This window comes from Sminthopsis crassicaudata, chromosome 2, assembly GCF_048593235.1.
Source record: "Sminthopsis crassicaudata isolate SCR6 chromosome 2, ASM4859323v1, whole genome shotgun sequence".
Lineage (NCBI taxonomy): Eukaryota > Metazoa > Chordata > Mammalia > Dasyuromorphia > Dasyuridae > Sminthopsis > Sminthopsis crassicaudata.
The window spans coordinates 166,884,362-166,900,876 of NC_133618.1; the positions used below are offsets into that span (position 1 = coordinate 166,884,362).

At 32.9% G+C, this 16,515-nt stretch overlaps 1 protein-coding gene across 1 annotated transcript in view; it reads right to left on the reverse strand.

Moving 5' to 3' along the window:
• Nucleotides 1-16,515, reverse strand: part of SPTLC3 (serine palmitoyltransferase long chain base subunit 3) — a 185,327-nt gene that overhangs the window by 116,563 nt on the left and 52,249 nt on the right. Inside the window, exons 3-4 of the mRNA XM_074287852.1 lie at nucleotides 7,592-7,746; nucleotides 6,706-6,854 (exon numbers count right to left, since the gene is read on the reverse strand). Of these exons, the coding sequence (XP_074143953.1) occupies nucleotides 6,706-6,854; nucleotides 7,592-7,746 (304 nt within the window). The remainder of the gene's footprint in view (nucleotides 1-6,705; nucleotides 6,855-7,591; nucleotides 7,747-16,515) is intronic.

Genomic DNA, 16,515 nt, shown 5'->3' on the forward strand with positions numbered 1-16,515 from the left:
TTTGAGACCAGCTTAGTCAACTAGTATATGTTGCCTTTTATTAATTTAAAGAAGACATAATTATTTTCCTCAGTTATATGTTTCATTTTTTGTTCATGTGTTATCTAGGTACTTGCTTCTCTTGTATGTTTTACTTTGCATGGATGATCATAGTCATTGTGAATATATCTGCCATAATAAGGCTACATCTTCACAATATCAAATATGCTGGCATTTTGTTAATCATCGAAATTGACCAAAGTATGCAGCCAAGATGGACAAAATAAAATCCATTTATCCTAAAACCAGGTGTCTTTATTGTTAATGGAATGGGATTAAATTATACATTTTTCTGATTTGATTACAGTTATGAAGCAAAGAAATTATAATCACTTCACTTAACTGTGATCATATGTAGAAGACCTAAATAGCGTTTTTTGTTCTTGGTTCATATAGGCGGAGGTTACCTACATCAGAGCTTCTTAAACTTTTTTTCCATTTGTGACCATTTTTTGCCTGAAACATTTTTATGTAACCACATCTTGAATCTGAACCAAATATTTCTGGCAGTGTCATCCTTTTAGCACATATTATGTGTTCCAAACCAAGGCTTCAATGAAGTTACATGATGCAACACAGGTAGGTATTTCCAGAAACTCTCTGAATTCATGACATATTTGATTTTGAATAAATTTTTGGTCACTGTGTTAAGAAACCTTTTACTTTTGTCATTTTTTTTGTGGCTTCCACATTCAGTTATGTGACCCCATATAGCGTTGTGACCCACAGCTTAAGAAGCTTTCATCTGAACATGGTATTTATACTTGCTAGTACATTTTAGTTTATATATACAAGCATTGGCATGCCATGCTGTCAATAGCATTAACAAACTTCTAGAGTAACACAATGGCCTCCTGCTATTTTGTGTCTTCATAGTGAATTTACTTAAAGCCTCATGTATATTTATTTCATTATAACATAGCCTAGGAGCAGCTAGATGGTCAGTGGATAGAATACTAATCCTGGAGTCAGGAGGACTTGAGTTAAAATCCAATATAAGACAGCTAAACTTTCCTAGCTATGTGACCCTGGGTAAGTCACTTAACCCTAATTTCTTTGCAAAAAATGATAATAATAATAATAATAATAACATAGTCTAGAGTCATAAGACAAGGCAATTTAATATTTAGAATTGGAGAAGCAATAACAACATAAACAAAATCTATTTTATGTAGTAATTTATAGTTTTCAATGTACTTTTATATACTCAGATACTCAAGTGGATATTTAACCTCATAGATTTAGGAATTCTCTATTGTGATGAAGGTAGCAATCCATCTCTTCTTATTCATTTTCTGTGTTTATGTATTTATATGTATCTATATCTATATATCTGTATCTATATATTTGGATGTTATTTTTTTCATTATATTGTAAGCTTCTTGACAGAGGGAAAATATTTTCCCTTTTTGTATTCCTAACACTTAACACAGTATCTGGCATATAGTAGGGGTTTGATAAATATTTATTGATTGATTATATGACTCTTATCCTTGTCCTCCCAAAAGGTCACAGCATTTTCTTTTCACACAGTGACTATGGACTCTGACTGCGCCATGTGACTAGTCCATCTTTTCTGTTATACAATTCCTTGATGTTACTACTTCAGTTTGTTAGAATTTTATGTTGTTTACATATTTATATATTACAGTCTACTCATGTTTCTTTCCTTTGTCCTCTGAGTAATACTTAATTTTTGTTCTTTAAAGGAAGTGATGTTCCAGGTTTCAGTGCCATAAAGTATCACTAATAGAATGCTTGTTTTGAAAATATGAGCCTTTTGCTTTTATGGAAAACTTGAGTGTTGATAAAAGTTCTTTGCAGCTTTCCCAAAAGCAATTTAGATCTCTCTCTTCAACTTTGGATGTATCTCACATTATTTATTGTCTGTCTCTGATAAAATCTTGGACATGCTCAGGTGTATATTGAAATCTGTAGCAATAGATACTTTTCATCCATTGTGTAGATAGAAAGGCCAAACTCCTTTGAATAAATTCAGATATTTCAGAATGATTCTGCTATATTTTGGAAATTGATAGAAATCTCATCCACAAACAGAAACACCTAGACAACTTCATCATTAATGAAGAATCCTTCCTTGACTTGGATTATGCATTTTAGTTCTTCTGTCACAGAGATATTTTAATCATGCATACACCTCTCTGTTTTATATCTCCCCTGATATGTATTATCAGAAGGTTATTGAATAGAATTATTGTCTTTTTACATCTCTGGGGAATTCTAAATGATACTTAAATAGGAGATAGTTTGTACTACAATAGTCTATAAGGTATTTTGTTCTACTAAGTTGGATGCATTTTTATAATCAACACATAAGCCCAATGAGATTTGATATTCTCTACACCTTTCAGTTAGCTATGAGATGGTAAAAATATAGATTCTTGTTGAATATTATTTGTAAAGACCTGCTTATTCTTTACTAGTAATGTCATCAGTGACCCTCTCAATTTATGTATAGATGACCCCTCAAAGATTTTTAATAGATGGGAAAGTAGGTATATACATCAGTTGTTGGTGTTCTTATTTACTTTTTCGGGAGGTGTCAACAAGGTCTGGACTTCTTTACTCAAGGCTTTTAATATCTCATCTCCTTCAGGTATCTTGTGTATTTGGTCTTTCAATGTGCTCACAATTATAGCACTTCAAGTATAGATATCCTCAATGAATACATGATCCAATAATATAGCTTTTTTTGTCTTTATTATTTTCTCATTTGCTTCCTTAGGTTCCAAATGTAGTAGTTTCACTGTCCTTGATGAGAAAAAAGCAGTTTATTGTATTTTTATTTTTGGCAATTTTTTTCATTTTCTCATTTTGTTTTACAATCTTCTTATTTGCTTTCATCCTTGAATGTCATTCACATGAATTTGCTTCATTATTATCTTGTGGAGCTTTCTTAGATTTGCCCTATGTTATTTTCTCAACTTGGTGAGATGATCTTGTTCATAAATGACTATCATACTTCTTCATAAGATTTTACAAATACGTTTATATTTTAAATAGCATTGCATTTGCCAGTCACTTGTCTTTGGAAAGTAAGTAGAATGTTTGTTTGTTGACTGGGGTCTTTTATGGATTAAATACTATTAATTGTATACCAAATATTGTTCTCATGACTCATCTTTCTTCTTGTTTATTAGGAATTGTGATATTAGGACTGTTAGTGCATAGACAGATGACTCAGAAATAATTTCCACATCCATTATGGATCTTTTCCTGCCCATTAAAATGCAGTCATTTTCATTTGTTGTCATATTATTGGTGGTTTATATATCCATTGCCTACCAAGTCTTTTTTTATAGAGGAAAATGTTCATAGAGATGAATATGGCTTTAGTATAAGCTACAATTCTTTGGTCTCTCTTTTTTTTCCCTTCTAGAGCCATATTTTTCTATATATTTCTTCATATGTTTTTTCCCACATTTAGGTTAAAAATCACCAAACATTAGAAAATACTTATTTTGTAATGTTCTGATCGTCTCTCAGTTGTAATCCTTCTCTGGGAGGAGGTTTCTTTTCTGTATAATCTTTTCCTCTATGAGCAGATTTCTTGGGAGGCTTCTGGAGCCTCCAGCCAGCCTCTTCTTCTTCCTGAATCCTGGCTCTGAATCTCCTCCAGCTCTTGTCCTTCCCCAATCCAGACTGCTCTCCAGGCTCAATGTTCCCTCTTTTTATCCTCCCAGAGAATGGGCGTGGGATAATGCAAGGGCTTCTGGGAAGAAGTACTCCAACCAATGAACTTGCTCCTCTTAGAATTCCTAAGGTGTAAACTCCCTTTAAAGGCCCAAACCAAAGGTCTGAGCCAGAGAACTGTCAAGTCAACCTGAGTTCTCACCTTGTAATTGTCCAGACAACCTGAATTCTCACCTTGTCACTGTCCAGACAACCTGAGTTCTCACCTAGTAATCCTAACATTATTTAATTTGGCAAGTCTTATAGGGTTCTTCATAGAATTTATTTACCATTTTGTTCTTGGAAACTTATGATTTGTAAACTGATAATTTTCTATGGTGTTTTTTTTGCAAATGATTATCATTAATATTACAATATGTGATGACCAAATATTATTTCTTAAAACTTTGAGGAATATAATAAAATTCAAAAATCTTAGAGCAGTTTTAAGTTAGAATAGTTCCCAAAGCTATTCTAACTTAAAACTGCACTAAGATTTTTGGGACATCTTAATGTGAAATAAATATAAAGATAATGTAAAAATAAATGCAAAATAGTTAAATATAAGGTAGTCTGAGAAGAATTTGTTGAGAAAATCAGGGAAAGCTTTATATAGACAGTGGTGCTTGAGTTGTAACTTAAAGGAAAAGAGGTGAGAAAGCATGGGAAATGGCTAGTACAAAGGCACAGAGACAGGAAATGTAGAGGCCACTTTGACTGGATCCCAGAATCCTGGAGAATGATTAATAAAATGAGTTTGGAAAGACATTTACTTAGTGGTGACAAGCAGAATAATTGCCTACTTTTTAATCTTCAAAATCTAGTTTGTTCTAGTAGGAATTTAAAATGAAAAGAACTAACTTTTCAAATGGGTTTGATAAATTTTATTTTATTTTATTAAACATACTCTAATAGATTAGGAGGAGGAGAAGTAAATTGAAATGGAATATTGAAATAGTGTGCTAAAAGTTATTATTGGCAGTTTAAACTCATATTTGAGATATATGTATTCAAACAAATCTGAAGCACATCAGTAATAGTAACATCATACAGTTTCATATTATGATATATATGTATGTGTATATGTATATACATATATTTATATATATTGGCTCCATGTTAATATTATAATTGTACTGAATTTTAAATGCATGACTTATTGTCATGAACTTTGTGGCCATTTGGAGAATTAACTGAATTAGATCCTGGGAATATTTTGGGAAATGGCATTAAACCAGTGGAAAAATAGAGTGAACATGGTTTTGCTCTCCTTTTCACTCAATGGTGCCCATTAGGGTGCACATTTTATCTGTATCATAGTTATGTAATTTAGTTTTAGTTGGTATGTATGGAATACTTTTGATTAATGTTGTTTATTCACTTTTAGTCATGTCTTACTCTTTGTGAGAAAGACATTTTTGGGTTTTCTTGACAAAGATGATGGGGTAATTTGATATTTTCTTCTCCAGTTCATTTTACATATAAGGAAAAACTGAGGTAAACAGGATTCAGTGACTTGCCAAGTGTCATATACTAGTGTCTGAAACTGGATTTGAACTCATAAAAATGAACCTTCCTGACTCCAAGCCTAGTGTGCTCTAAATTGGATCACCTAGCTGCCTATTACTTCACCTATTGAAATCCTTGTAATCAATAATCTTTAATTTCAAGATTTATGCATGAGTTTCATATTCATTAATCTGATAAGTCCCTTACAGCTATACCTGGTTCATGGATAAACTTGAATCTTTCTAGACTATTCACTAAATACATCACAGAGGCATTGTGTTATGAGTGTTTTATCATGAGTGTTATTAATGGGACAAGTGTTGAAGTAGATGTAGGACTAAAATTTGAAGATTCTGAATTACAATCTTAATTTTGTCATTCATTTATCAATTATATTGCAGAAGTTACTTAACATATGGATCCTCAGTTTACCTATCTGTATAATAATAACACCTCTCTTGGCTATATTAAGAATATTGTTTTGAAAATTGATTAATGTGGGGCAGCTAGATGGTGTAGTAGATAGAGCATTGACCCTGGAATCAGAAGGACCTAAGTTTAAATCTGGCTTCAGACACTTAATACTTCCTATTTGTGTGACCATGGGCAAGTCAGTTAACCCAATTGCCTTGCAAAACAAAACAAAAACAAAAACAAAAACAAAAAAACTTGAATGATATGAAACAATATATAAATTGTTTTGCAAATCTTAAAGTAATTAGTTGACAAATATTTAATAAATGATTACCCATAAGGAGCTTGCATCTAATGGAAACAGTAGGTGCATTTATAGGCATAAATGTAATAAATATAAATACAAATTAATTCAAATGAGTTAAATATTACATAGCTTGAGAGGGAAAACACTAGTATCTGAGAGAATCAAGAAAGGCTTTATATAGAAGATAATTTGGATGCTGTATCTGAAAGGAAGAACAAGAAATCTTTGAAACTGGGGTAAAGAGAAGGTACATTCCAGGCAAGGGAGTGTCAGCACCAAGTTATGGAGATGGAGTATGGTATTTCACATGTGAAGAATAGAGAAGGTTAGTTTGACTGGATTTCAGAATGTATTAGGAAAGGATTAAAATAATATATCTTTTAGTAATGATATTCATATGATAACTGAAATCACATCAAAAACCATAAAATTCTGTGTAAATATGTTATTATTAACAACAATAAATATAGTAAAAGGTTCTGGAATTGCCTTTGTACATATTTAACTCTTAATAAGACAAGCTATTTTAGGTAAAAATGAAAATGATAGAGAAGTTCTGCTTTTTTTTTATATTTTGTTACTCTAAGCTTTTAAAACACATAAATAATAATGTATCTATTTGCATGGTATTTTGCATTGTGAAAGCATATTTGCTTATGATTCTCGTAACTCTGAAATAGATGAGGGACACTAAGATGACAAGAGGAAATAGAGCATTGACTCATATTGTAAGTTGTACATACCCATTTCCTGCCTGCTGCTGCATACACCCACTCCATATTTCTTTAATGCATTCCTTACTGTTGTCAAACTTTCATTACTTTTTTCTGCAAAGCCGAGATAGTTGTAAGAACCCATATTAATGACATCCTGGATAATTTTTCCAGTAAACCTAAAGTGGATAAATGACAGAGGAGGGGGGGAAAAAGTAATCATTTCATTTCAGGAACAGATAAATATGGCAACACTCAAATTCTGGACCATTTCATACTTGGAATCATTGCAATTATGACTCAGAATATCATTTAAGGAATAGTTGCTCCTTTTTCTTTCTTTTCCCTTAAACGCTCTTTTTGCCACAATGTGTTGCATTCCTGTGGTGGGTAAAGTAATGCCATAATTAAAATTTAGCAAGAGGCTCACAATTTTTCAGGCACAAAAAGTACCTTCTATGCAAAAGAATTAATACCTAGCTCTTAAATTTTCCTGAATGTGCTTATAAAACTTTCAAAATAATCTTTAAAGAGATTTAATTATGGCCATTATTGGAATGTTAGATGAGAATTAGAGTTCAAGAGGAGAATCCATATCTTTTTGTAACTTGCTTTTAAAGATATTTTTCATAGAACCTGTGTGCATGGATAGATTTGTTTCCTGAAACCAGTATATATAGTACATATAGACATAGGAATAATTTCAATTACAGTATAAATCAAGGTGCTGTAGATTATTTAATCATAGCAAACTATCCATAGACCACATATGGAAAAGAGAGAATTAATTGACTTGCAAGAAGAACAGCTGGTTCAATCTTCCTTTGTTTAACGTTTTATGTGTATAGCAACAAAAAGGATTTTCTTTCAAACTCCTCAATTGAGGATTTCTCTCAAGGTTTCCAGACTAACTCACCTAAATGTCCAGTTGTAATCATCTGTTACTCGTTCCATCATATCAAATGTAGGCCCTGGTACACTGCAGATTGGCCGATTCCAGTTATCTCTGATTCTCATATAAAGGTTCCTTGTAAAAAAATTCTCAAAGTCTTGATACAGAGGCACAAAGTCCTGTAGTAAGAAAATTAATTAAGCCATGATACATTTTTTTCTGTTTTATTTTTTAATTAAGGGGATATTGGAGACCATGTTGACTAACATGTTTATGTTGTCCTATTATATAAGAACAATGGAAAATTCCAAAGTAACATAAAAGTAAGTGTGGGAAAAAAAGGTATATTTTAGAGGGGATTTTTGCTTAAGTGCAGGTTATACAAGATGATCTCTGAGTCCTTTTTTAACACTAAGTCTATGAAAGGAGGGTTTTGATCCTATAGAGCTTACAAATAAGACAAGATAAGATATGAAAACTAAACACTAATGGGGTAAATACCAAATGTAGAAGAAGAGAGTTGAAAAAAAAAAAGAGATCATTTCTATTTATGATAGTCAGGGAATTTCTATTTTGATGTTGTTGATCAATTTATCATCAAATTAACATATTCTATAGCTAGTGTGCATTTATTCTGTGTTAGGGTTTAAATAATACATATCAGTGATTCCCATTAACCTCAAGCTTCAGGAGCCTATATATTTCATATTGGTTTCCCAATACTGAAAGATACCAGCTTGACTGATCTTTTCAAAATCGCTTAAAGAATAATGCCTTCAAAATCACTCTCCAATTGATAAATGGTCAAAGGATATGAACAGACAATTCTCAGAAGAAGAAATTGAAACTATTTCTAGCCATATGAAAAGATGCTCCAAGTCATTACTAATCAGAGAAATGCAAATTAAGACAACTCTGAGATACCACTACACACCTGTCAGATTGGCTAGAATGATAGGGAAAGATAATGCAGAATGTTGTAGGGGATGTGGGAAAATTGGGACACTGATACATTGTTAGTGGAATTGTGAATACATCCAACCATTCTGGAGAGCAATTTGGAACTATGCTCAAAGAGTTGTCAAACTATGCATAACCTTTGATCCAACAGCATTACTACTGGGCTTGTATCCCAAAGAGATTTTAAAGAAGGGAAAGTGACCTGTATGTGCAAGAATGTTTGAGGCAGCCCTCTTTGTAGTGGCCAGAAACTGGAAACTGAGTGGATGCCCATCAGTTGGAGAATGGCTGAATAAATTGTGCTATATGAATTCCATATATTATGGAATATTATTGTTCTGTAAGAAATGACCAACAAGAGGATTTCAGAAAGGCCTGGAGAGACTTACATGAACTGATGCTGAGTGAAATGAGCAGGACCAGGAGATCATTGTATACTTCAACAACAATACTATATGATGATCAATTTTGATGGATGAGGCCCTCTCCAACAATGAGCTGAACCAAATCAGTTCCAATAGAGCAGTAATGAACTAAACCAGCTACATACACCCAGAGAAAGAACTCTGGGAGATGACTATGAACCACTACATAGAATTCCCTATCCCTATATTTTTGTCTGCCTACATTTTTGATTTCCTTCACAGGCTAATTGTACATTGTTTCAAAGTCTGATTGTTTTTGTACAGCAAAATAACTGTAACTGTTTGGACATGTATACATATATTGTATTTAACTTATACTTTAACATATTTAACATGTATTGGTGAATCTGCCATGTGGGGGAAGGGGTGGGGGGAAGAAAGGGAAAAGTATATATATATATATATATATATATATATATATATATATATATATATATATATATATATATATATATATATATATATATATATATATATATATATATATACACATATATATTTATATATATACATAATAATTATTATTATTTCTAGGTTTAGCTACTTCAAACTTATATCTAGTAGCATATCCTACAGAACCAAATGTAACAATATGGAATCACAGATACTTATCTAAAGTTTACCACCATCTATGGTTTGAGAGAAGATAATACTGATAATTCTTCCTGCCCAGAACCAATGTTTTTCTATGTTACAGATTGGGCAGAAAATCTTGGAGGAGAAGAATTTTGATTTATAATTAGCAGTGATAACAGAATAAAAAAGCAGATATCCGAAATGTCTTCCCAGAAGTCCTTGATCAAAGACAGAAGAGGAGTACTAGATTGAGTGGTGATTGGGAAATCTGAGGAGAAACCATAGGGGATCCTTTTTCCTAGCTCATGTTAGCACAGGAGGAAAACCAGTGGCCTTTGAGCACAGAAGAGTGGTCCAAATAGGAAGCCCTGAATAGGGATAGAATTGGGGATAATAGTTATGTCCTACAGTAGGGTATATAAGGGAGAGATGACAGCTGTATAACACTGAACTTGAATAGTGAACTCAGAACCTTCCAGTTCTCTCTTGAGCTGAGGTCTGCCAGAGTATATACCAAAGTCAAGCTCTTGTTGTCCAGTACCACAAAAAAACTTGGAACCTGGCCAGTGACCGTAACTGGGACCTAAAACTGGGACCTAAAACTGAGTAATCAGGTAAAGAAGTTAGGGACTCACCTCACTAAAAGACAATTCTTTTTGTTCATCTCTATTTCCTGGTATTGCTCCCTACAGAATTTATTATATTTTTTCCTTTATCAAGTTTCCTGTACTTTCATTCCTCTCTCATCTCAGCTAAAGAAATTATCTCTTACTCTACTGAAAATATGGAGGTCATTTAATGTGAACTGTGTTCTTAACATATCTTCTACTCTTTCTTTCTGTCGTTTATAACAAAGAGTTAGCTTTTCTCCTTGTCAAGGTCATGTGAATTTATATGTGAACTTAATCTTATTCTCTCCTGTCTTTTTTTTTTTTAAACATATTGCATCTTCAATTATCCTACTTCTCTTGAATCTTGAACTTCCCTTTGTTAGCTAATTCCTACTCTTGGGCCCTTATATATATACTCAGTTCTGGACTCTAAAATTTTCACTAGACTCTATCCTCTCAAGCTATCATTTAAATCTCTTCTTTCTTTCTCAGACTTCTTGAAAAAGTTATCCACAAATTTGTGGGGTCTAGTTTGTGGAGAAGTGATTCCTCCATTTCTTCTATTGTAACTCAAATCCATTGCATTCTTGTTTCTAACTTTAATCACTCAACAAAAATGACTTTTTCTAAAGTTATCAATGATTTCTTAATTTCCAAATATGATGGCCTTTTTCTTTCTTTATTCTTTTTGACATTTCTGTTGCATTTAATGTGTTTGATTATGGTTGCTCTTTCTCTTCATTTTCATGACATACTTGTTGCAGTCTTGATTTTCCTGTTTATGCTACTTATCTGAGCTCTCCACTTACTTTGCTGGGTAATTATCATCCACATAATTTTCTGGATTATTATAGTCACTTCCTAATTGATTTTTATTCCTCCAATCTCTCACTGTCCAGTCTTATATACATCTACCAAAGTAATTTTTCTTAAACACATATTTGATCATGTGACTCCCTTATTCAGCCAACTTCAGGGATTATTTATTACTTTTAGAACAAAATGAATTACTCTGTTCTTCCTGGGCCCAGCCTAAATTTCTAGCCTCATTGAACATTAGTCTTTCTCCTTTCATTCAGCCAAATTAGCCTCAATTTTTTTGTACTTGTATCCTCAGTGACTAATATATAGCAGTTATTTAATACATACTTGGTGATTAAACCTGTAGTTCTACAGGCTGAACCTATAGAACCTCTGGAAATTGGCAAGAATAGGGCCAGCAACTATCTAGTCTAACACTACCAGAGATAGGACTACATCAAAGTCAGTCAGATCCTAAACCTATGTCCAAAGTATGCAAAGGTCAAATTGCTGCAATCAGGCCATATTTTAGCTCAGACTTTTAATGGCACTGAAAGCATTTTGTTAGCCTGAGATGCTTCTGAGATCCTTAAAAACAAAGAGCCCAATGCCTGGAGATACTTGAGAACAAAATTAATATAGATAATAAAGTTAATTCAGATAAGGACCAAGTAAAGTCCCATTGCCCTTCTAGAAGTCCTTCTAGAAGTACTCAGAGATTAGTCCTAACCCAGAGTCTTAATGAATAATCAAGCAAAAGACAATGATATTAAATAAATATTGTGGAAACAGCGATGTCTAAGACAAACCCAGAAGGAAACCATTTCATAATATCTACAACAATCCTTAAATGGAAACATAGTTTGATCAATGGGCAACTAGAATTTCTGAAAGAAATGAAGCAAGAGTTAGAAAATGATGTTATAAACAAAACAAGATCTCTTGAGAGAATATGAAAATAAATTAAATTTCTAGATTAAATATTTGAGAGAAGAATTAATAGCTTAATACAAGATGAATATCTCATGAAAAAAAGATTATTTGAAAATTGGAATGTTTAAAACAAATAAATTACTGCTTGAGAAAAGTACAAAAATATTAAAATAAAAAGACTGAAAAACAACATCTTCCCTCAAACAACTAATCTAGTAAATGGGGTCTCTGTCAAAGTCATGACCAAGCAGTTGCCTGATGGCATATTTCAAATTATAATGGAAACTAGAAAATGTGGTACAATAGAAGGATGCTTTGTACTTTAAGTTTCTGAAACAGATACTTAAGCTTGAGGAATGGAATCCTCAAAGAAATCTATGGAGAACAGTGAATTATTTTAAAGCTTGGGATTGTAGAATCAGTCTAGGGGTGTATAATCACAGCAGAGACTAAAAAGCCTGGGCCATATAGCTTTGTTGTTCTGAATGTAGAGCAGGACTGTGGAGTAAACCCACAGGCAAATAGCCAGATAGGACTGCTCTACACACACACACACACACACACATATATATATATATGTATATTCTGTACTACCTAAAATACCACTTTCACCTGTGGATTTTTAATGTATCTCTTTAATTTTCTTGTTGCTAGAAACATGAAGGGGTCATTGCTTTCTTATTACCTACAATTTTAAAAATAATGGCTATGGTTTTCAATTATTTTATAAACATATTCTTATTCTAATAAAATAAACCTTTTAAGACATATAGAGAATTCAAACTTCCTTTCTCAGGTGCCTGTACTCAAAATTTTGTGAGAGACTTTCTGATTTAAATCTAGCTCTAGTCTTTTTAAAAAATAATTTATTTATTTACAAAGCATGCATGGGTAATTTTCCCAATATTTACCCTTGCAAAACCTTTTATTCCAAATTTTCCCCACCTTCCCCTCACCTCCTCTCCTAGCTAGCAGGTAGTTCAATACATGTTACATATGTCAAAATACATGTTAAATCCAATATATGTTTACATATTTATGGTTATCTTGATGCACAAGAAAAATCAGATCAAGAAGGAAGGAAAAGAAAAACTGAGGAAAAAAAACCAAAATATAAGCAAATAACAACAAAGAGAGTAAGAATGCTATGTTGTGTTCCACATTCTATTCCTACAATTCTCTCTCTGGGTGTAGATGACTTTCTTCATCACTGAACAAGTGGGACTGGTTTGAATCCTCTCATTGTTGAAGAGAGCCACGTCCATCAGAATTGATCATCATATAATCTTGTTGCCATGAACAGTGATCTCCTGGTTCTGATCATTTCACTCAGCATCAATTCATGTAAATCTCTCCAGGTCTCTATGAAATCATCCTGCTGATTGTTCTTATAGAATAATAATATTCCATAATATTAATATAGCATATTTTATTCAGCCATTCTACAACTGATGGGCATTCACTTAGTTTCCAGTTTCTTGTCACTACAAAGAGGGCTGCCACAAACATTTTGGCACATACAGGTCCCTTTCCCTTCTTTAATATCTCTTTGGGATATAATCCCAGGAGAAACACTGCTGGAACAAAGGGTATGATGCACAGTTTGATAACTTTTTGAGCATAGTTCCAAACTATTCTCCAGAATGTTTGAATCCATCCACAGTTCCACAACAATGTATCAGTGTCCCAGTTTTCTCACATCCCCTCCAACATTTGTCGTTATCTTTTCCTGTAGTCAATCTGACAGGTATGTAGTGGTATCTCAGAGTTGTCTTAATTTGCATTTCTCTGATCAACAGTGATTTGGAACACTTTTTTTCTGTAACTACATATAGTTTTAATTTCTTCATCTGAAAGTTGTCTGTTCATATCCTTTGACCATTTGTCGATTGGAAAATTGCTTGAACTATTATACATTTGAGTCAGTTCTCTATATATTTTAGAAAAGATGCCTTTATCAGATCCTTTGAATATAAAAGTGTTTTCCCAGTTTATTGCTTCCCTCCTAATCTTGTCTGCATTAGTTTTGTTTGTATAAAACCTTTTTATCTTAATGCAATCAAAATGATCTATTTTGTGATCAATAATGCTATATGGTCTTAGATGTAGGTGTATGTCTAGTTTCTGCCATACTATTTTCCGATTTCCCCAGCAATTTTTGTCAAATAGTAAATTATTATCCCAAAAGCTGTAGTTCTAGTCTTTTAGCCATTATTTCTCTTTTTTGGAGCATTTGGTGTTGTTGTGAAAATTTTTTTTTTCAGTTGCAGAAATATAGAGGAACCCTAAAAATTAGCCAAAACTCTGCCTACAGTTAAATTGACTGAGAAAAGATATTTGAAAAAACTTTTTGTTTTTAATTTTTAAAAAAAATCATTTCATTTACTTAATACAGAATAGAAAGAGATATGGTTAACTATGTAAGGTTGTTAGTTAAAACTTTTATTATTTCCCACTAATATATCAGAAGGAAGTAAGAAGTCTTGAGGCAGACCCCACCGGAGGGCAAACATAAGGGAAGCCATGGACAAAAATGTCAGACATTAGGCAAGCACAGAAGAATTATGATCTGCATGGCTGAAGTTTGCCTTGAAATTAAAGAGATAACATCTTTTAGAATATTTGAGTAGAAGAATCTCATGGGTGACATGTATAAATATCTTTAGAATTTGGCCCTTCCTTTCTGAGAGAAACTATTTTCACTTTGAGGGGAATAAGAAAAGGGCTGTAGATGGAAATTTGATTCTTTACTCTATCTCCGAAAAATATAACGTGTTAGAATTCTGTTTTCCCTCTTAAACATAGTAAGTTCTGCTATAATATGATATAAGAGTTTCTAAATATCACCAAAAACCTAACTATAAAAGTCATAGGACTTATGGAAAAAAATTGGGTCAGGAGCATAACACTCAAAAACATTATCAGTGATGGAATTTAGGAACCTAATCAAAGTGGTACTTAAAATAGTTAAGAAATACATGACTACTACAATAAATAGTTGAGGGATCAGGATGTTGTTTAATCTGCCCCTCAGTTCCCATGAATATTGAAAGTCTTTTACAAGTTGGGGCAGATTGAACTCTTGATCATGGGGAATCATGACAGAAAGTATTGACCATTTTTATTCTTCTCACAACTCCTATTACACTAGAAGATAAATAGTAAATGGCACTTTACTTTGAAAAAGAACTGGTAAAGCTTGTGGAAGTGGGTGGTAGGGAGTATTGTAGCTTATGAGTTATCATGAAATAGTGCTGTTTTCTACCTACTTACTATTTCTTGTGAACAAAACTGCATGCAATCTAGCATAAAATTACTCCCTAATATGCCATAAAAAAACCTGGTTGTTTTTGAAAGTGGAAAAGAAAAATTCATGTTTCTAAATAGGATGGACTGCACCTCTGATCTAAGGATACTTATAGAAATATGCTTCCACAGTACTTCTTATAGGCTCCAGAGACTAGGCCTTAGTTTAAAATTGGCAGTTAAGTTCCTTTTCCCCAAAAGCTTGTTATACAAAAAACCATTTACAAATATCGAATAATGAATAAATCTATATATTCAAGCAAAATGGAAAATTCAAATTGTAGGACTTCTGTAGATTTAGGGTTGTTGGTTTTTCTTTTTGTTGGCAGTAAGGTAAGATCTCAGCTCAAACTAATAGAGAAAATACCATCTCACCAAAGGAGAAATTTATTGTTGTTTTTGTGACCCCATTTGTAATTTTCTTGGCAAAGATATTGGAGTGGGTTTGCTGTTTCATTTTCTACCTTATTCTAAAGATGAGAAGATTGAAGTAAATAGTTAGATGACTTGTCCAGTGTCACATAGCTAGTAAGATTTACAAAGATGAGTCTCTCTGATTCCAAGTCCACTTTTCTACTGTGCTATCTAGCTTCCCCAAGGAAAAAATATTCTCTATAAAATTCCTCTATGTGGACACAAGCTTGAAATCAGAGATATGTTAAAAAGTGCTATTCCTCTAAATGTCACTCCTTTTCTCTCCCCTTCCTGGAATGTCTTCTGTCCAAGTATCTTTCCCCTAAAAAGTTGTAGAAGCAATTCAAGCCCTCATTCAAGTGTGAAGCATGCTGTCTGCCAGTCTGGAGTCATATGTCATCCTGGATATACAACTACATTCAAAGCATCTCAAACTTGCTTGGAAGTTTACTAATGCATATTCATATACATATTCATATTTGCATATGCAATTTTATTACTTATATCTTGAAAAAAATTACTGGCTTTTCTGTTTAATTAAGATAAATCCTCCCTTGCTTACCCTATCTGCTCTATAAGCTAATTTTTTGATGATTCAAAGAAAGAAATTATAAACTCCTTGAAGGATAGGTCTCTATATTATTTTATTTTTGTATCTGTATGTAAAGTCATCCTGGGATATATTGTGGAGGAACTAAATCACAGTGTTATAAACTTGGTGGTACATTTGTGGGTGATGGCAAGATTCAGGTTATTATCATCTTTGTGTGTGACTGAGGTGGGGTGGGGGAATAGCTCATGAGAGATAAGTAGGTTTGGGACTAAAGTGGTTAAGATATTTGAGGGAAAACCAGTCTGCATGAGGGTAGTTATTGAGGGAGAAAGAAATTGTGAACTATGTATTAAGCTCACTGCGGAAGGA